Here is a 20,182-nt window from a genome sequence, read left to right as displayed (position 1 = left end):
TAGTGGGAGATGTCCCTGCCCGTGGCAGGGGGCTTGGAATTAGATGGTCTTTAAGATCCCTTCCAACTCAAACCATTCTATGATTCTGTGATTCTATGATTCTACTTCAAAGTGATGGTTTAAACATGAAAGGGGGGAGATTTAGACTAGATATTGGGATGAAATTTTTGACTGTGAGGGTGGTGAAGCACTGGGACAGGTTGCCCGGAGAAGTTGTAGGTGCCCCATCCCTGGCAATGTTCAGGACCAGGTTGGAAGGGGCTTTGAGCAATCTGATCCACCTGAAGGTGGCCCTGCCCGGGGCAGAGGGGTTGGATCTGGATGATCTTTCAGATCCCTTCCAGCCCAAATCATCCTGTGGCTTGCACCAGGTTACTCTGACCAAGGTGACTCGGCCACAGCCCTTTGTTCTCTAACTTGGACAAGAGCCACATGGAAAAGATGAAAAAACAGCTGCCTTAGAAAGCATGTGAGTCCCTCATCACCAGGGTTAGGAGAGAGTAGGATCAGATCAACATCTGTCCTCATGTGTCCTGTCCTCCTACACTGCCTAGTTGACCTGCTATAGGAGACAAGATTTCAGGCCGAGACAAAGCTTTCTTCTCAATTCTTCACTTCTTCTGATTTTGTGTAGACTTTACCCCCTGCTAAAATTCCTTCAACATGATTTTCTGATTTTTTTCCCCTTTCTCCACCATGGTTTCCAGCCCCTCTTGGCAAACGATGGTTTTATGTAGAACAAGAAATTCGCATCATGTTCTTCACATAACCCTGTCTTTCTGTGGTCGTTGCAGGTGGGCTGTAAAGTAGCTGTTACCTTCTTCCTCTACTTCCTGGCAACCAATTACTACTGGATTCTGGTGGAAGGGCTCTATCTGCACAGCCTCATCTTCATGGCATTTTTCTCAGAGAAGAAGTATCTCTGGGGATTCACGTTATTTGGCTGGGGTAAGTCAAGGCTGCTCCTTACAGCTGACCTGAACAAAGCCTGTTGGAAGTAGTTTTTGAAGAAATAATACAAAGACATAAATATAGGAGAGAGGGCAGAGGCAGGGTGAGCATTAGAGACACAGTGACTTCTGCAAAGAGAAGTTAGTTCTCTTGTGAAACCTCATTTCTAAATTGTGATCTCCACACTGTGGCACTTCCAGGATCTCTGGAAGGATCAGCTCAGGCTTTAAGAGACAGCACATCTTGCCATCCTTCCAGAGCAGCAGATGCATGTGTGTGATATGCTGATTTTAGTGCACCAAGTGCTTCCTGCTCAGAAACCAGCTCTGGGCAGGAGGAGTGGACAGTTGTGTGAGGCTGTGAGCATCTGTTCGCAACAGCAGACCTAAGCTCCATTTCCCTACCTCAGATCTCAGTAGCTTTTAAAAGCTCCTGAGATTTTAGGAGTGTTGGATCACCAGCAGAAACCTGTAATTTGTGGGGAAGCCTTTTTTCCCCCTTTCCTTTTAACTTGGGCATCTTTTCTTAGAGTAAGGAGAAAGGGGCAGGATGTGGGTGCAAGGAGGGTGCTCATTACTGGAAGGCATTGTGGGCACACACATTTCAGACAAGAATGTGCTTTCTGTTCACTTCTGGCATTAACTTTTGCTTGCGAGGAGTTACGAGGTGCTGGTAGGCTGAGGACAATAAAAAAAACCTGCTCTTGGTTGTCTGAAGTGTGTGAACTATAAGGTAGACCAAAAATGCATTAGATGATCCTTGAGGGCATAGCTAAGAATAATGGGGTGTAGCTTCATAAAGGAGCTTACAGCAAGAAAAACCTCTTCAGAGGTGTCTATGGTGTCTATGGTTACCTCTAAAAGGTACAGCCCAGGAACAACTTCCTAGTTTCCAGGTCATAGAATTATAGAATCATAGAATCACTTGGTTGGAAAAGACCTTTGATATCATCAAGCCAAAACATATCTATCTGCTACCAAATCGTATCCCTAAGCACTTCATCTGCCCATCTTTTAAACACCTCCGGGGATGGTGACTCAATCACTTCCCTGGGCAGCCTCTGCAACTGTCTGCCAACTCCTTCAGTGAAGAAATTTTCCCTAATATCCAATCTGAACCTCTCCTGGTGCAGCTTGAGGCCATTTCCTCTTGTCCTATCACTTTTTACGTGGGAGAAGAGATGAGTCCCCACCTCACTCCAACCTCCTTTCAGGCAGTTGTAGACAGTGATGAGGTCTCCCCTCAACCTCCTTTTCTCCAGGCTGAACAACCCCAGCTCCCTCAGCCACTTCTCGTAAGACTTGTTCTCCGCCCCCTTCACCAGCTTTGTTGCCCTTCTCTGGACTTGCTCCAGTGGCTCAATGTCCTTCTTGTAGTGAGGGACCCAAAACTGAACCCAGGATCTGAGGTGTGACCTCACCAATGCTGAGTACTGGGAAGGACAATTTTCCTGGACCTGCTGGCCACACCGTTTCTGATACAAGCCAAGATGTCATTGGCCTTCTTGGCCACCTGGGCCACTGCTGGCTCATGTTCAGATGCTGTCAACCAACATTCCCAGGTCCTTTTCCACCAGGCAGCTTCCCAGCCACTCTTCCCCAAGCCTGTAATGTTCCGTGGGGTTGTTGTGTCTCAAGTGCTGGACCCAGCGCTTGTCCTCGTTGAACCCCATCCCATTGGTTACACAGCCATGACTCCATCCTGTCTCTCCAGAACCTCCCTACCCTCAAGCAGATCAACACTTTCACCCAGCTTAGTGTCATCTACAAACTTACTAAGGGTGCACTCAGTCCCTTCATCCAGATCATGGATAAAGATATTGATCAGAACTGGACACAGTACAGAGCCCTGGGGACACCACTTGTGACTGGCCACCAACTCGAATAAACTCCATTTACCACCAGTCTTCAGGCCCGGCCACCCATCCCAGTCTGGGTTTGGGGCATGCCAACTGCTGTGAGACAGAGAGGACTTTCGATGTCACCTCTTTTTTTAAAATAAATGAACGAAAATCAAAACCAGAAGTAAACCCCAACCAGAAGTAAACCCCAACCTTCTTTTGGAAGAAAACCAAGAAGGTTTTCTTCCAAAACCAAGAAAACCAAGAAGGTTTTCTTCCAAAACCTTCAAGCTACGTAAAATTCACTTGGCATAAAATGGCACTGAACTGTAAAGACTTAAAGAAGCAATTCCCAAAAGCAAATTCTGGAAGAGAAGGAAGCAGCTGAAAAATAATGCCATATGCTTAACAAGAAAAAAACAACTTGATGCTGCTCGTAACGCAGCCAAAGGAAAACAGCTGAAGAGGCATGGGTGCCTCTCATTAATTCTTCCAACCACTGCCAGAGTATAATCATTTTATCAGAGCAACCACAACGCTGAAGTCACACCTGTCACAACACCAATCGTCTATGTGCTTCCAAAAGTTTGAGGCTGCTCAATTTAAATTCCTCTGGAATGAGAACATAGGATCCCTCCAGTTCCATTTGTTTTTGCTTTGTTTTGATTAGCATGATAATGTACACACACATACCCGCACAGACGTATTGCTTTGCTAGTTTTTGGGCACTGGAAAGGGCAACCCAATCCAAGACCCACTGGAGTCAGTGGAAAAACTCCAGTTCCCTGCAGTGGGCACTGGATCCTGCCCATACCACAGCAATGAATGACAAGGAATCAGCGATAAATAATTATGACATTCCACATAGGTACAAAAAAAGACAAATCTGCCCCAAAAACTGGGATTTTTTTTTTTTTTTTAATGTTTGTATAACAATAAACAGCAGTGGATTTATCCTGCCTGGAAATTTCCAAGGTGGAGGTTGGGAGCAAAAATCATCCTATAACATCTTATTTCCAGACTACTGAGGAAACTAGAACATAGAGTTACTCTTTGATGTCAGACCCAAGGATTTCTGTGGAGTCTTTTCAGTCCACATCCTCACAGCTCCGTGAAAGTCCACAGTGCCCTTGCAGGGGAGACACTGATGACAGAAAGGAACATGTTCCTTGCCAGCACCCGATGAAATGAATAAATATTTTTTATATATATATATGTATAAAAATATATAAATATTATGGGCAACAATAAATTCTCCAGCATACTTCAGGTTCCCTGCAGCTGTTTTATGAAGGAAGTCTAAGAAGCATGACCAATAGCTAGAAAACCCAAGCTGATTCCACTGGCATTTTTTCTTCACACCATGTTAATTCCCCCTCCCCACCCTCGGCTGGGCTGCGTTGGCTTTCAGCTACGGCACAAATGAGAGTTACGGGGAGACCTGGAAAAAACAAATTGATGGATGTATTACTGGTAGAGATGACCAGGTCCAAAGAGCCATGACATCGAGCCCTGAATCTAAGCAGAACTCATAGAATCATAGACTCATAGTATCATAGAATCATAGAATTGTTTGGGTTGGAACGGACCTTAAACATCATCCAGTTCCAACCTCCCTGCCGTGGGCAGGGACACCTCCCACTGGACCACGTTGCTCAAGACCCCATCCAACCTGGCCTTATCATCCTGGCTTGAAAATATTTGTACCTAAAGGATGAGAGGCATAAGGGGGTATTATTAGTCCTAGTTAATATTAGGAAACCTTGACAGAAGGACCAAAAAAACCCACGTGCATTGTTCCTCAGAGTGGTTTTCAAATAGCAGAAAACCAAGACCAAATTTCTCAAGACCTATTTAAGAATCATAGAGGGACCTTAAGGATCGTCCACTTCCAACCTATTGCCATGGGCAGGAACACCTTCCACTGGATCAGGAAAGCCCCATCCAACCTGTTCCTTAACACTTTCAGGGCTGGGGCATCCACAACTTCTCTGGGCAACCAGTTCCAGTACTTCACCACCCTCACAGCAGAAATGAGATCTTTATTCATAAGCTTTCTTCTCCTACCAATTGCTTTGAGAACACCTCTCTTACTCACAGCTTTGACACATGCATGAAAGTCATTTTTCCAGCTGCTAGAAGCCACAGACACAAGGAAAGCTACAGAGGAGAGCAGGGGGTTGGGGTGGCCACCAGACTTTGCCCAGCTTGCGGCACGCACATTTTCCAGCTGATGAGGAGACACCTGACTTTATAGCACCTGCATTGTACACACTGTGTGTGTTGACTCGAAATGCACAGCGCATACAATGTGGATTCTGTAGAAGTCACTCACAGCTTCGCCACTCGTTGGGGGTTCAACCTGGCCATGCACGGGGTGGGGTATATACATGCAAGGCAGAGGACATGCATGCATCCATCCATGCGTCTGCATGTCTGCACTCACAGCTTCCCAGGAGATCACAGGCTTTTTGGAGACTTTCCTTTCCCTAGTGGGCTGGCCAGATGCATCTAATAATGTGTGACTTCCCTGCTGGCTGAGCTGCATTCTCTCTGATATCTTGATGTTTGGTGTTATCTTTAGATGTTTAACTTTGAGGACCCAAGTTCTGAATTTGTGGTTGATTGCTCTGCCATAAACGGGCGTGGTGAGAGCTCAACAGGAGTGATTGTCAGTCTTGGGGCATCACAGACCAGGAATTTCAAGTGGAGGCATCAAAAGAGTCAGTCATAATCCTCAAAATATAAAAAAGATGGTAAAGGCAAAGGAAAACCTTCTGACTCTTTAAGTTGAAATCATAGAATCATAGAATCATTTGGTCAGAAAAGAGCTTTGAGATCAACAAGTGAAGACTTACCTGTCTACTACTAAACCATATCTCCAAGCACCTTGTCTGCCCATCTTTTAAACACTTCCAGGGATGAGGACTCCATCACCTCCCTGGGCAGCCTCTTCCAGGGCCTGAGAACCCTTTCCATGAGGAAATTTTTCCTGATACCTAATCTGAGCCTCCCCTGGCACAACTTGAGCTCCAAGATCAGGTTACCAGAGTGGGAGGAAAAGACTGAACTCTAGGAATCACCTGATAACCCTGACTCTGAATGTTATGTTGGCATAGAAACAATCTAAAAATGGGGCAGAGGAAAGGGAGTGGGAAAATCACTTTTTATTAATTTAGGAACATTTACGATTGTTCACACTCCAAAGAAAGAATGATGTGAGAGACACAGAAAGACAAACAGCAATAAAACCGGTGCCAGGCATTCACTTTGTGTGTTTTGCAAAAATATTTCAGGCATCCTTACTGGACACAGTAAATCCACACGTAAGGATTTTTTAGGTATGTTTATTTTCTCCTGTAAATTTTATTGTTGCTAGGACCCTTGAACAGAGCACAGGATTAGTATAAATGGGAACAGCACCTCTTCTGAGGTGCAGGACAGGCTAGAGAGGAACAAGTATGTGTCAAACAGCTCCAAATCATAGAATGATAGAATCATAGCGTGGTTTGAGTTGGAAGGACCTTAAAGATCATCTAATTCCAATCCCTCTGCCATGGGTAGGGACACCTCCCACTGGATCAGACTGCTCAAGGCCTCATCCAACGTGGCCTTGAACATCTCCAGGGATGGGGCAGCCACCAGTTCCCTGGGCAACACGTTCCAGTGCCTCACCACTTTCACAGTGAAGAATTTCTTCCTAATATCTAGTCTAAATCTGCCCCTCTCCAGTTTATACCCATTCCCCCTTGTCCTATCACTCCATGTCTTTGTAGGAAGCCCCTTTCAAGCTTTCTTGTAGGCCTCCTTCAGGTACTGGAAGGTCGCTATAAGGTCTTCTCAGAGCCTTCTTCAGGCTGAACAACCCCAGCTCTTTCAGCCTGTCCTCATATGGGAGGTGCTCCAGCCTTGGAGACAATCCATCTGAAACAATCCATCTTTCAGGCTTAGAGCTTCACAATAGCAGGTGACCATCCTCCACCTCACAGGCAGGGAGCAGGCACATCACTCTCTCAACACGACCAGTTCCTCCTTTAGTATAAATTGGATTATCACCAATGATACCAGCAAAGTTACATGAGTTTTGAGTCCTAGATAGCTCAGCCCGTAGTTTGGAACACACACGTATTTTTCATAGATAGGCAATTAACAGTGAGGAGAAAATAGAAGGTCCTTGTTATAATAAATCATCACTTTCCCCAAGCCCTTAGCTTCAACGTGCTCACAGGTTCCCAGTGCAATAGGTTAAGTATTTTCTTTCCACTGCCAGCCATAGAGCGGGGTGCATTCCTTATAAATGTATCTTTGTAGGCAGTGCTGCTGCCCTGGTCCTGAGTGAGGCTCTGTGTTTAATTATTTATGCTTTCTTATATTACCAAGGCATTTAAAGGTTCCAACCAAGATAACAGCCCCGTTGTCCACGTGTGTATGAGGTGTCCCTGCTCCACACCCCAGCTCAGGAAAGCGTCCGTGGTCAGGAAAGCCTTTAAGCACTCTAATGAGACTTAAGTGCATGCTGAAAGTTAAGCGTGTGCTTATGCGTGCCGAGCCCCAGTGAGCTTAGACTATGAACAGCATATTTACAGTCAGCGGTGATAAATGTCGCCTTTATTTATTTTTTACCTTTTTTTCCACCTGAAAGGGCTTATTCTTCTCGAATTTATAGAAGCTACTGTGGATTTAATCCTGCCTTTTAAGGCAAGCCAGTAGGGAGCTCAGTTGTAGAAATAACACAGAACTGGACCCTAAAAAATAAATAGAAGATTGCATTTGGATAGTGGCGATTCTTTCACTTCTCACCAGGAAAAGATTATGCTCAGTGTAACTGTACTGAAATAAGGGTTGTTCATTTGGGAGTGAACCTTTGGCTACAGAATTTTACAAGGATAGCCCTAAATTCTAGCATTTATCTGCTTCATACAGTGAGTTTCTCACATTAACAGAGGTTCTAGTGCAGCCACCCCCTTCACCAGCTTCGTTGCTCTTCTCTGGACTCGCTCCAGAGCCTCAACATCCTTCTGGTGGGAGGAACCCAGAGGTGAACACAATATTCGAGGAGCGGCCTCACCAGTGCTGAGTCCAGAGGGAGAAGAACCTCCCTGGCCCTGCTGGCCACGCCGGCTCTGCTCCAAGCCAAGATGCCCTTGGCCTTCTTGGCCACCTGGGCCACTGCTGGCTCATGTTCAACCAACCCCCCCAGGTCCTTCTCCTCCAGGCAGCTTTCTAGCCAGTCTTCCCCTAGTCACTGCCCAGGGTTGTTGAGCCCCAAGGGCAGGACCCAGCATTTGGCCTTGTTAAACCTCTCTTCTACCTTCCTCTTCCACCCATTCCACCAGGTTTTTATGGTAACAGAGCCCTCTAATCACCCTACTCACTATGTCTAAACTGTGCTTTTTTGCAGGACTCCCTGCTGTATTTGTTACAGCGTGGGCCAGCGTGAGAGCCACTCTAGCTGACACAGAGTAAGTCTTATTTGATTTTCTTTTTTCTCTTTTGTGTGTGATGCTTTGAGCAATGGTGATGTTATGGGTGAATCAAAAGGAAAAATAAAAGAACAAGGAACCAGGCAAAGGCTGAACTGATTTCTACTATGAAATCAGTGAACTTTAGGGGTTCGGGGTGGACGCAGCACGGAAGGTTGAGGTGTCTTCAGCTTTCATGGAACAATAGAATGATAGAATCATGGAATGGTTTGGGTTGGAAGGGACCTCAAAGCCCATCCAGTTACATTCCCACTTCCATGGGCAGGGACACCTCCCACTGGATCAGGTTCCTCAAAGACTCATCCATCCTGGTCTCAAACACCTCCAGGGATGGGGCACCCACAACTTCTCTGGGTAGCCTGGGCTATTTCAGTTCCTTCACAACTCTCACAGTAAAAATTTTCTTCCCATTATCTCATCTAATTTTCCCCTCTTTCAGATTAAAACCATTACCTCTCATCCTACCCCTGCACCCCCCAATAAAAAAGCCCTTGCCCAGCTTTCCTGTAGGCAGGAACTTTCCTCTCTTTCCTTTCATTTTACAGTATTTGATAAATGTGAACACGTGTAGCTGTTTTCCCTGGGGCCAAAGGGGACTGCTCAGAGCTAGGCAGGGATAGGACAGCGATCTTTAAAATCCTAAATGAATGGGAACAAAGTTTGGAGCCAACAGTTTCAGCACAGTCAAATGAGGGATTTTGGAGCTGATGAGGTGATGAGGTTGTAACTCCTCACGGCAGGAGGTGTGGATGTCAGCATATCCTTAGGTTTATAAAGCATTTGTACAAGTTCATGGAAGATAAAGTCCTCCAGAAGTGCTAAATACTCAGTAATATTCTGGCTCATGAAGCTGTCCTGAACTGCAGATTGTTGGATGAATATTCTATAATAGAAAAATATAACTAGCTGCTCGCTTGTTCTACATTGAATATCAGCTTCTGGATGCTGTCAGAAACAAGACACCAGACCAGTTGCTTCTTTGGTCCTACACATGCACCTTCATGGCCTCATATTTTTACAGTCAGCCTAGTGAAGGATCCATAACATCCAATCTCCAAAGCCCAAAACAATCCCTTTTCCCCCCAGTAATAAGCTTGACCACACAACATGTGACATCTTCCCACTATGTGCCAGCAAAAGTGGGGGTCCCCAGGTACCTTTGCAAATGGCTTTACCTGGGAGGAGACTGTATTCCAGGTGGGATTTCAGCTCCAGGTTTGGAAGAACGCAGTAGCACAGCTTCTGGAGGGTGACGTGTCTGCATTGGCACTGGCTCATCCTCGTAGAGCCTTTCAGCCAGTACCGGTGGTTTCCTTGCCCCTGCCTCTCGCTTTCCTTGACTAACTGCCTGGGCAGCTTTTTGGCCCGTGAAATGAAAACTGCAGCTGCCATGCGGGGGTTGTCTGGCTCAGATAAAGACAAGCCTGTGGCAGTCCTCTCTCCGTGGTTGGAGAGAATTCAAACAGAGTAATTAACACTGAGTGACCTTATTGAACGGCTCCTGGAAACTCCTGGAAGGAAACAGTGTTCAGCCCCTTCTTGGCAGACAGAGGACCAGAGCCCAACACCTACACCACCAACAGTTTGCCCTTCCACTCCTCATTTGGATAAGGGCTGAATGCAAAAAGGAGATAAAGGCTTTTGTAGGGAGTGGCTGGGTCTCACTGCAAGAGCAGGGCTCAAGGAAGCCCAGGAACTCAATGTAGAACCACTGTATTGTCCCCATCACCATGTCTACAGGCAGGACCTGTCCTCATGTAGAGTTGTATTCCGAGGGCTGATACTGGGCCATTCCTGCCTCTCTTGTTTTCATGGAAGCTTTATTACTGCCAGTGGAGTTATTTTCTGGAAAGGAGGTGAAGAACTGGAAAAGGGTGAGTTCCTGCCCAGAAGGGACAGGTCTTGATGACCGTGGAAGGAGCTGCTCCACCATCTGGAGAGCACAGCTTTAAACATATTTAATGGTATAACAGCAGGCGAAAGGCTATTTTGAAGCCAGGCTGACTGGAGGCAGGGTTAGAGTTAGATTCTTCCACTGCACCAGGCTTTGGAAGGACCCATCCTTCCGAGGTGAAGTTATCCAATGAGATGATTGATGCTGATGCTCTTCGTAACCAGTAACATCCTGACAGGATATCAATCTCTTCTCAGGTGTTGGGACTTGAGTGCTGGCAATTTAAAATGGATTATTCAGGTGCCCATCCTGGCAGCTATCGTGGTGAGTACTGGCTGATCACAAGGGGTGGGAGGCAGTGCTTTTGGTCAGTGCAGGCTCAGTAGGAAGAGTTGAGCAAGCTGATCAACTCCAATCACCCCGTTAACCCATCTCTAGACTTAATAGTGTGGGGTTTCTGTATATTGACTTTAAGGGCCTTATGTTTGACCTGCCTGAAAGTTCAATAGCTTCATATGGCAGGGGCGTTTATGAGCAATTTCAGGTTTTAATTAGGAGAGAAAAATGATACAGGGGTAAGACCCAAAAATCATTAATGAAACAAACATTCAAGACAGTATTTCCAACCCATGAGATGCTGGAAACTTTAAGGGGTCTTAATGAGCATCACCAGGTATCTCTAGTGGATTCTGTAGCTGGACCAAACCTTTTCCCTGGGCAAGATTCGGTGTCATCAGACTGTTTCTGGCTCATCTTTCTGAACTGATGAAAGCGTGGGATACCTCAAAGGTGGGGATAAAAGTTAAACCATTGCAGCTACGACTGGACGTGATGTTAATCACTGATGGAAGATCACTTCAGCCCCCACCCAGGAGCCAGAGGGAACAGAAAGGATATAAGTGACTTTATCCAGACACAGGACTGAACTCTCACAGGCTGGAGAGATCATTTGAAGATGTGATTATCTGCACAAGGGGAATTCAGTGGGTGGTTATGTGTGTTAAGCATTGTACAATTAGCTGAAGAACCATCTTTCATGAACAACATTCTCTGTTTTCCCTATGGGTCTCCATTTTTCCCTCTTCTGATGGTTAGTTGAACATATGCAATAGAGCTTCTCCACTCCCAAACATCCTAGTCCCCCTTCACATTCATCCACCGGGTAGCTGAGTGGTGTCAATAAGAACCTCTCTATAGTCTTCATATGGGTTTGCATCAAGCTCTATATTCTTCCTTCTCACTCACAAATCAGGAGGCCTTGGAAGACAATTAGTGTTGGTGAGAAGAAAATCAAGCCGTCTTCACATAAACAGCAGGAAAGTTTCTGAGGTGACTGTGCTTATATGTGCAATTAGGTGAGCTGCTTTGGACTGGGGCGAGGCAGGGGAGCTTATTTCTTCATCAGAATTTCCTTTTGGTGGAAATTCTCCACCTGGCTCTAGCAATTAGTTCTGTACCTTGGAAGAAACGAATCACCAAGCCCACATCGTGGTCATTGGAGATGAAATAGTAGGATGGAGAAGAAAGTTAAGATAGTTCAACAAGTTGGATGCCAGCAACCCCATTGCATTTAATTTAAAGCCCAATTAGCAGAGGAGAAAGAGCTCAATTGAGGCTCATCTTTGTAAAAATAATGTTTCTCCATGAGGCTCTGCTGTGCTTGGACCCTGGCTATTTGCAAATGCAGCTGTTTATCATGCAAAAATATTCTGTGGGTTGTTTCTGTTTAATTTCTGTGGGTTCACATTGTTCGCTTGGCTGCCTTTTCAATTCCCACACTGGCTGGTCACATGTTGCTGGACTAAGTTAGGTATTTTCTGGATGTACTTGGAGAGAATTTGGAGGCTGAGGGGCTTAAAATCCCTCCACTCTGCTGCTAACTTTGATGTTATTCAGTAGTCTAGATTTCTTTTAAACTTTAGCATGTGCTTCAGGAAGTCGGAGGAGTTTCCCTCCTGACTGCGATGAGGTTGGACATCTTCAACTTAGCCGACAAACGCAGAACAAGATCCCACTTTTGAGCCTTTGAAGCTAGAAAAACTCATCCGAGAAGCAAAGTCTGCCTTTTTTTTCATCCTTTCAGATTGGTCTCCAATGAAAATTAATTATATGCCCCCAGGCTTTGGGCTTCTCTGCCTGTCGGTCTATCCATCCCTTCCTTATAACTTTTGTGCCAGTCAGTAAATTCCAACAAAATGTAACTAAGGCAATGGTGTTGCATGGATGTTAAATTCCCACAAACCTTGTGAGAACAGTCAAATAGATACAGGAGAGAAATCCTGTTAATGCTCCTTGAAGGAAAACAGTGTAGTACAACTTTAGCCCATTTTTAACACAGAGGAAAGCTGTTCAAAATGAACTTGCACCTCGTTAAAGGAGAAGGAATCCAACCACAGAAGACAAAGCCATAGCAAACCAGGCCATGTTCGTTCAGTGGCTCAGGGAGCTACTTGTTTTAAGAGTGAGAGTAATTAACCGTTGGAATGACTTAACCATGGTTGTGGGAGGATCTCCGTCATGGAAACTCTGAAACCCAGACCTTCTATAGCTCAAACACAAATGAATACAAGGAGGTATTATTGACTGCTTTGCAGGAGATCAAACTAGAGGTTCACAATGATCCCTTCTGGTGTAAACCTATGAGCCTGTATGTGGCACAGTAATTATTTTCCTTGAAATGCTGCTATACCAGCATCTGAGAAGTCAAATGGTTACTGCAAGCCTCCAGTGAAACCTATAGGCATCACTGTTAGCCCAGAAATACGGATCTGCCCACTGAAGACTTCTGGCCTTGCCATTGTCCCAGGAATGTGTTTGTCTGGGGCAGCAGGAGGTGGAATCCCAGCCCCAGCAAAACCAGTCTCTGAAGAGCTCCAAAAAGCTGGGACTTCCTCAAACGTCTCCCCACTTTTCATCTCTGTGAAGTGGCAGTGTAGCCATGAGATGTTGCCATTACCTTTTGCTGAGTGGATCACCATGAGTACATCCATATTGGTTGAGGTTCGCTTAGTCAAGCAGCTCCCCCAAGGTGGGTTCATAAATGTGGCTCACTGCACAGGAAGAAGATTCCTTGCTGTCCTTATCTGGTCTTTACTAAACACTCCGCCAGTGGGAGACTTAGCAGTAGACGTACAACAGAAGTTTAACAGTTATATTGCCCTTCTGCATTCTTGATCTGTCGTATCTAAGTTAGGTCTACTCTGTCTTTTCATCATGATGCAGTTTGCTCGCTCTCCTTTTTCACATGGAAATATAGAAAGGCAGCCAACTAATGCTGCTCACAGCCTGAGGACATCTTGATCTTGCAAGAGACAAATATAACCTAATATCACTAAATGAAGTTTGAGAGGTTTAAGAGACCATAAAAATGACCCATATCACTGTATGGACTTGTAAAAAATTATTACATGGAAAATACTGAGAGTTGTCTGTAGCCCATACCTCAAAATGACCAGTAAGCACTGGGTATATTGATATCACACCCAGTTATCAAATATCTGATGGGCTGGTGTAGGTGCTGTGGCTCAGATGTTGGTGTTTCCATGTGAGATGCTCACACTTGGCAGAGAAAGCCATCCCCTTCTCTTTCACAACAGTTCAGATCAAACACAGCTGACCAAGTCCCACCAGACACTGAGTCTTCCCTGTGGATCTCACCCCATTCCACAGGAGAAGCTTTGTACACGTTCCCTCCCAGGAGAAGCTTTGTACACAGCAAGATCAGGCCACTGGGTGCCGCGGTTCCTTGACTCATCCTGGGGAAAGCATTGACTCAACAACGCTATCAACGTCTTGACTGTTTTTAACAGTTTTCCTTTCTTTCTTGTCTTTTTTTCCCCACCTCATCCAGGTAAATTTTATTCTTTTTATCAACATTATCAGAGTCCTAGCAACCAAGCTACGAGAGACGAATGCAGGGAGGTGTGACTCAAGACAACAGTACAGGTGGGTCACATAACCTCTCTACTTCTGGGGAGACATCAAAATCCCTGTTGCACCTCCTTAACTGTAGAAGGAGACCACGGTGAATAGTTCGTGATGTCTACACTGTAGACACCTAAAATAAGGTGAGAAGAATGCTGTCTTCCAAGTCGTGTAATGGAGAATGAACCAACAGTAGTTTAAATATCTCCTGAACCTTTCAAATCCAACCTGAGGGACCTGCCTCATAGGATAAAAGAGAAGAGTGCAGCCTCTTCAGCCAGTTTGGAAGTGACTGTGCTGGTCTTGAACCAAGAGCTCAAAAATATTTACGCTGTTGGAGTCCCTAAAACTTGTACTGATGTATTTACTCCTCTTTATTTCCCTCCAGTGCTTTATAAAACTCGGTCTCTTTATTCAGTCTGCACTTCAGCGGGTGTTTCAGGGCTTTTGCTGAAATGAAGGAAGATGCCTGACTCTTTGCTGGAAATCTGGCCATTCGTTGTTTATTTTATTTTATTTTGTTCTGCCAGCTCTTCTCTCTTGATAATTTGCAATATTTGTAGGTTTTGTCAAAACTGGTCAGAAAAAGCAGATTGCTAGAACACCTCAGCTGCTTGAGAGCTCCTGAGGATTATAATCTCCTAAACTGGACTGACCAGCATGACACATGCAGAGTGGGGAGAGCAGAATGAGTTGGGCTGCAAACCATGAGCTCATTGCAACCATCTCACTCTCCAAACACAAGACGTTTCATCTGAAGTAGGAATGAGATTTGGCAGGAAAACACCTCCCCGTTTTTAACTTGCTGCCCTGTCAGGGCTCTGATTTATCTGTTTGTTTATTTCTCCTGGGCTGAAGCTTGCTATTAATTAAGGTTTCGATGGGGCCTTCTCCTTTTAATGTGTTAAATTCCCTCTGTAGTTTCCAGTTGCTGGACAGAGGAGCTACCAGACCTTTCTGGTGGGTATGTCTGCCCTTCTCAATAATTGCCTGCACTTGGTGACGTGCTGTAAACCTTGGCAGAAGGTTTAATCCTTCAATTAGCTTCACTTCCAGGCAAGGCTGGTTCCCTCAAGAGCAAACCCAGCCAAGTACTCAGGGTTGGACTCTACCTCCTTCAAGCCCCAGACATTGGTCTTATGCTGAGGTGGAGCTGCTTCTTTAATTAGGAGCTTCCCAGGTGATGGTACAGTCCGAAGCACCTCCTAAGTGAGAGTCTTCACCTTCTGCTGAGCCCATAGTGCACCATCCTCTTCCTCTCGATATCTAGAATAGCGCTGCTCCTAGATGCACTTCCCTCTCCATCAGCCCTGCTCATTGCACTAAAGGAGTAACCCGGGATGGACCTTCATGTCTTGCCTCAATAAGCAGGTAGAATCACAGAATCATGGAATGGTTGAGGTTGTAAGGGACCTCTGTAGGTCTTCTACTCCACACCACCCTACTCAAGCAGTGTCAGCTGCTGTAGGTTGCACAGGACCACTTTGAGTTGTTGTAAGCTGAAGCAGAACCATCCTTTAGGGGCAAGAGGATTTAGGGTCAAGCTTAGGACTTTCCAGTCACCGTTCCACTCTCTATCCATGATCCTGACCCAAAGCTGGGAATATCTGTTGGAGCAAGTCCAGAGGAGGGCCATGAAGATGATCAGAGGGTAGAACACCTCCCATATGAGGACAGGCTGAGGGAGTTTGGATTGTTCGTCCTGGAGAAGAGGAGGCTCTGGGGAGACTATAGAGCAGTCTTCCAGTACTGAAAGGGTCTCCAGGAAAGCTGGGGAGGGGCTCTTGATCAGGGAGGGCAGGGACAGAACAAGAGGGAATAGTTTTAAACTGTAAGAGGGGAGATTGAGATGAGATCTTAGGAAGAAACATTTTCCTGTGAAGATGTCGAGGCACTGGCCATGGTTGCCCAGAGGAGTGGTGGTTGCTCCATCCCTGAAGGTGATCAAGGCCAGGTTAGATGGGACTTTGAGTGGAAGGTGTCCCTGCCCTTGGCAGGGGTGTTGGAACTATGTGAGCTTTAAGATTGTTTCCAACCCAAACCATTCTACGATTCTATGAATAGTTGGAGGCTGAAAAAGACATCTCAGTGTCTTCATCTCCAGTAGCTACAGCACATGGACATGGAGAGTGTTAAACTGGGACATCGAGACATGCTCAGGATGGACTGGGTTGTGTCACATGCCTTAAGAGAAGCAACAATTTTAAATCACAGGTGGACACAATGCTTGTGTAAACGTAAGATAGCCAAGCCTAGCCAAGGGGAACACGAGCAAGAAATTACATAATACTCATGCCCAAGGTATGAGGTGGACGAACCTGGCTGGGAGGTTCATTCCATCCACTAATTTCCTCTTTCCTCATTCCTGCAGGAAGCTGCTGAAATCTACCCTCGTCCTTATGCCTCTGTTTGGCGTTCACTATATTGTTTTCATGGCTATGCCATACACAGATGTGTCAGGGATTCTTTGGCAAGTTCAAATGCACTATGAAATGCTGTTCAACTCTTTCCAGGTATTGTAACTGTTAAACTCTGGGGGTAAAATGCGAGAACTTCAGTGGCGATGGGTGGGAATTGAGAATACAAGGTGTTGTCTTTGGAAGCAGGGCTGTTTTTACAATACACCAGATTTCATTCACAAGGTGATTTGAAAGTATTTCCACGTCTGGTATGTTTTATATTTGCAAAACACAACCTATAAAGGCTCGGTGTGTCCAACAAAAAAATGTTCCTGTTGAAAGATAACTTGCTTCACAAAATAAATATCTTTAGATCCAGGTTAGGTATAAGCTGGTAGAGATGCTCAGAGACAAGTTCTTTCAAATTAGGTTCTAAATTGCTTGTCCCGAGTTGTCTTTCAGTCCTGTGAATGGATTCTCCAGTTTTAGGTTTGGACCTCTTAGCTGAACCATGACCCAGAGCGTTTATAGAGTCCATCAACTCTCTCAATAGTCTACGGGGAACTGGCTGTGTTTTATTGTTGGCCATGTACTACTGATTTCCTAAATGTCTTATAAACAACATATTATGAATGTCATCAGTTTAGGAGAAACATAGGGATGCTGGGCAGAACCATCAAGAAGGAGATGCATGCAGCAACACTGACATTAATATATTGCCTCCTCTTCCTTCTAGGGATTTTTTGTTGCCATCATATACTGTTTTTGCAATGGAGAGGTAAGTCCCCAGCTTCTTAATTATTTCCCTCCTTTGTTAATTCCACACTAACTAACGTGGATGCACATCAGCATATTCTAGAGACACAACCTTATTTGCTCTCAGTGAAAGATCTGTCTGTCCACATAGAAATTTCATACCCTCAGTTTTCTTGGAATCATAGAATCATAGAATGGTTTGGGTTGGAAGGGATCTTAAAGATCATCCAGTTCCAACCCCCCTGCCATGGGCAGGGTCAACTCCCACTGGATCAGGCTGCTCAAAGCCCCATCCAGCCTGGCCTGGGACACTTCTAGGGATGGGGTATCCACAGATTCCCTGGGCAACCTGTGCCTCACCACCTTCATAATGAAGAATTTCTTCCTGATGTCTAATCTAAATCTGCCCCCCTCCAATTTAAAACCATTTCCCTTCATCCAATCACTACAAGCCCTTGGAAAAAGTCCCTCCCCAGCTTTCTTGTAGCCTCCTTCAGGTACTGGAAGCTGCTCTAAGGTGTCCTGGGAGCCTTCTGCAGGCTGAACAACCCCAACACTCTTAACCTGTCCTCGTACATGAGGTGCTCCAGCCCTCTCTCCACCTTCATGACCTTGATGGCTGCAACTTAAGAAACGAGATGGTCCATGGATGCACATCAGGAAAGAACAGAACTACTTTCATGGCCCAGCATAAGGGTGATTTGGCCCAAGTTTGCAGATTTTAAGGGGAAAGACAACTAGGGATAAGTTGCTGAAGTTCTGCAGCACAAAATCAAGATGAAATGCGTACCACAAGGGGAATTGATCTCATCCTAACTTTAGCCATCAGGATACTCAGTCTCAAGCTAACTCATTTCTAGAAGAAACTTCTAGAGTCGTAGGCACCTCCTGAGGTGGTCCTTGCCACTTATACCTGATGCTCATGGTACACTGACCCACTCTTGGATGTGCTTCTCACTTAACCCTGGGAGAGAGGCAATCCGCATTTTCAGTTAGATGTTTTCAGCCATCCAAGCTTCTCAACATCAACTATTTCATTTGGAAAGGGCAGATTTAATGTGAATTTACTGTTCCTTTCTCCTTCACGGCCCAGATAGTTTCTCAACCATTCTGTCTGTGGATGCTACCTCTTTCTGATGCTTTCTGCCCCTCTCTCATGTTTTTTTTTTTCCCCTTCTTTTCTCTCAGGTCCAAGCAGAAATAAAGAAGTCATGGAGCAGGTGGACATTAGCACTTGACTTTAAAAGGAAAGCACGAAGTGGGAGCACAACCTACAGTTATGGACCAATGGTTTCCCACACCAGCATCACAAATGTAGCCACAAGAGGGGCACTTGCCCTCCATCTCAATACGAGACTATTACCAGGGACCCTCAACGGACACCGGAATTTGCCAGGTTATGTAAAAAATGGCTCCATTTCTGAGAACTCCATGCCTTCTTCTGGACCAGAGCAGTACAACAAAGATGAGGAATACCTGAATGGCTCTGGGCTTTATGATGGAGACAGACCCACAGTACTTGTAGAAGAAGAGAGAGAGACAGTGATGTAAAGAGAGGAGGAGAAAGAAAAGAAGCAAAAGGATGAAAAAGGTTCTTGGAGAGCATTTAGTGGGCAAAAGAGTATCAGGCCACACATCGGATGCCAAGGGTTTCCATACAGATTCTCTCTTCTGTGGAACGAGAGGTTAAGTTATATGGGAAAAAAAAAAGTGAGCCACCAACGTGGCCAGCTGTCGATCACATCCATATGCTCGGTGATCTGAGTCTCCCTGGTGTTAACGGAGGCAGGGCTTTCCAGACCCACAAGCCTTGCTACCTGCTGAACAACAGAGATACTAAGAGTTCGCGAGGGAGGGTTGCAAAGCAGCACGTGGTCCTTGGACCTCTTGGAGAGCGTGGGCAGCCAAGGAGGGCAGGAGTCACACCCCGAAAAGCAAGAATCTTGCGGGGCGTGTACAGAGCCATTTTCTTGCGAGGGTACAAGCCACCTTGGGCATCAGCATCTTCAGTTTGGTTTGCTCTTTCCCTGTAAAGTCTGCCTGGTAACACACAAATAACACCAACCAAGCCTCCTTGAGGGTCATAGCTGCGCATTCTTGCAGATAAATGCTTAACACAGGACAGCTCAGCACAACTGGTTGCATGTTATTCCATTGGGCAATCCCACTCCTTGGCAAAATGCTCCTCAGGAGTGGGCAGGGTTAACAGCTCATGGTTGCTGGATGCAGGCAGAAAACTCTGTTCTCCTTTCCTTGACCCAATTCTCAGCAACGAGCCAGAAACCAGGGCAATTTTAGGATGGAAAATGTGGTTATCAGAATGTGCGACATATCTGTTCTTCCAGATGCAGCAGTGGAGAGGGGCCCACCAAGTGGGTTGAAGGAGGGTGGGGGATTTGTAGATCTCGGGTATGTGTGCCTGTGCATGTGTGTGACTAAAATCAGCTTGGAGCGAAGCTAACTCAGCCTTTCCTTTTTGTGGATGCTCATGGAAACAGGCTTCAGTCGTCTTTTTAAACCTTTGAATTGCTTCTACTCTCTGAATTTCCTGTTTCTCACTAGTCCCAACCCTCATGAGGAGAAAGACTGCTTCAAATTCTGATTGTATCACCCAGAAGCACAAGCTGCTGGATACAGCCAGCCAGACCTACCTTCATAAGATCTGAAGACAATACTTGCTGGATAAAATCACAGGAATTGTTCGTGGATGGTTTCCCTCTGATGGTTTCCTACAGGAGAGAGGGACTGGGAAGATTTTGTCACTGTGTAGAATTTCCCTTGCTGGTGGCTTTAACCAGGTGTGCCAAAAGGTCGTTTCCTGACACATCTTAAATCTTTTTAGTAATGATGAAGAGGTTCAGCCCTTTTTGGCTAAGAATGCTTTGTGCTGGGGCCGCCTCGCACCAGCTGAGCATCCAAGGAAGGTTCACTGCTG

The 20,182-nt window shown here is 45.6% G+C and overlaps 1 protein-coding gene across 1 annotated transcript in view; it reads left to right on the top strand.

Moving 5' to 3' along the window:
• The window catches only part of PTH1R (parathyroid hormone 1 receptor), a 122,955-nt gene extending 102,992 nt beyond the window's left edge, over positions 1 to 19,963 (top strand). The window contains exons 7-13 of the mRNA XM_069859174.1: positions 795 to 948; positions 8,193 to 8,253; positions 10,426 to 10,492; positions 14,019 to 14,113; positions 16,464 to 16,605; positions 17,228 to 17,269; positions 18,436 to 19,963. Coding sequence (XP_069715275.1) covers positions 795 to 948; positions 8,193 to 8,253; positions 10,426 to 10,492; positions 14,019 to 14,113; positions 16,464 to 16,605; positions 17,228 to 17,269; positions 18,436 to 18,798 — 924 coding nt within the window. The 3' untranslated portion in view covers positions 18,799 to 19,963. The remainder of the gene's footprint in view (positions 1 to 794; positions 949 to 8,192; positions 8,254 to 10,425; positions 10,493 to 14,018; positions 14,114 to 16,463; positions 16,606 to 17,227; positions 17,270 to 18,435) is intronic.
• Positions 19,964 to 20,182: the final 219 nt, after the last annotated feature.

This window comes from Phaenicophaeus curvirostris, chromosome 6 (genome assembly GCF_032191515.1).
Source record: "Phaenicophaeus curvirostris isolate KB17595 chromosome 6, BPBGC_Pcur_1.0, whole genome shotgun sequence".
Lineage (NCBI taxonomy): Eukaryota > Metazoa > Chordata > Aves > Cuculiformes > Cuculidae > Phaenicophaeus > Phaenicophaeus curvirostris.
This window is presented reverse-complemented; position numbering and strand designations above follow the sequence as displayed.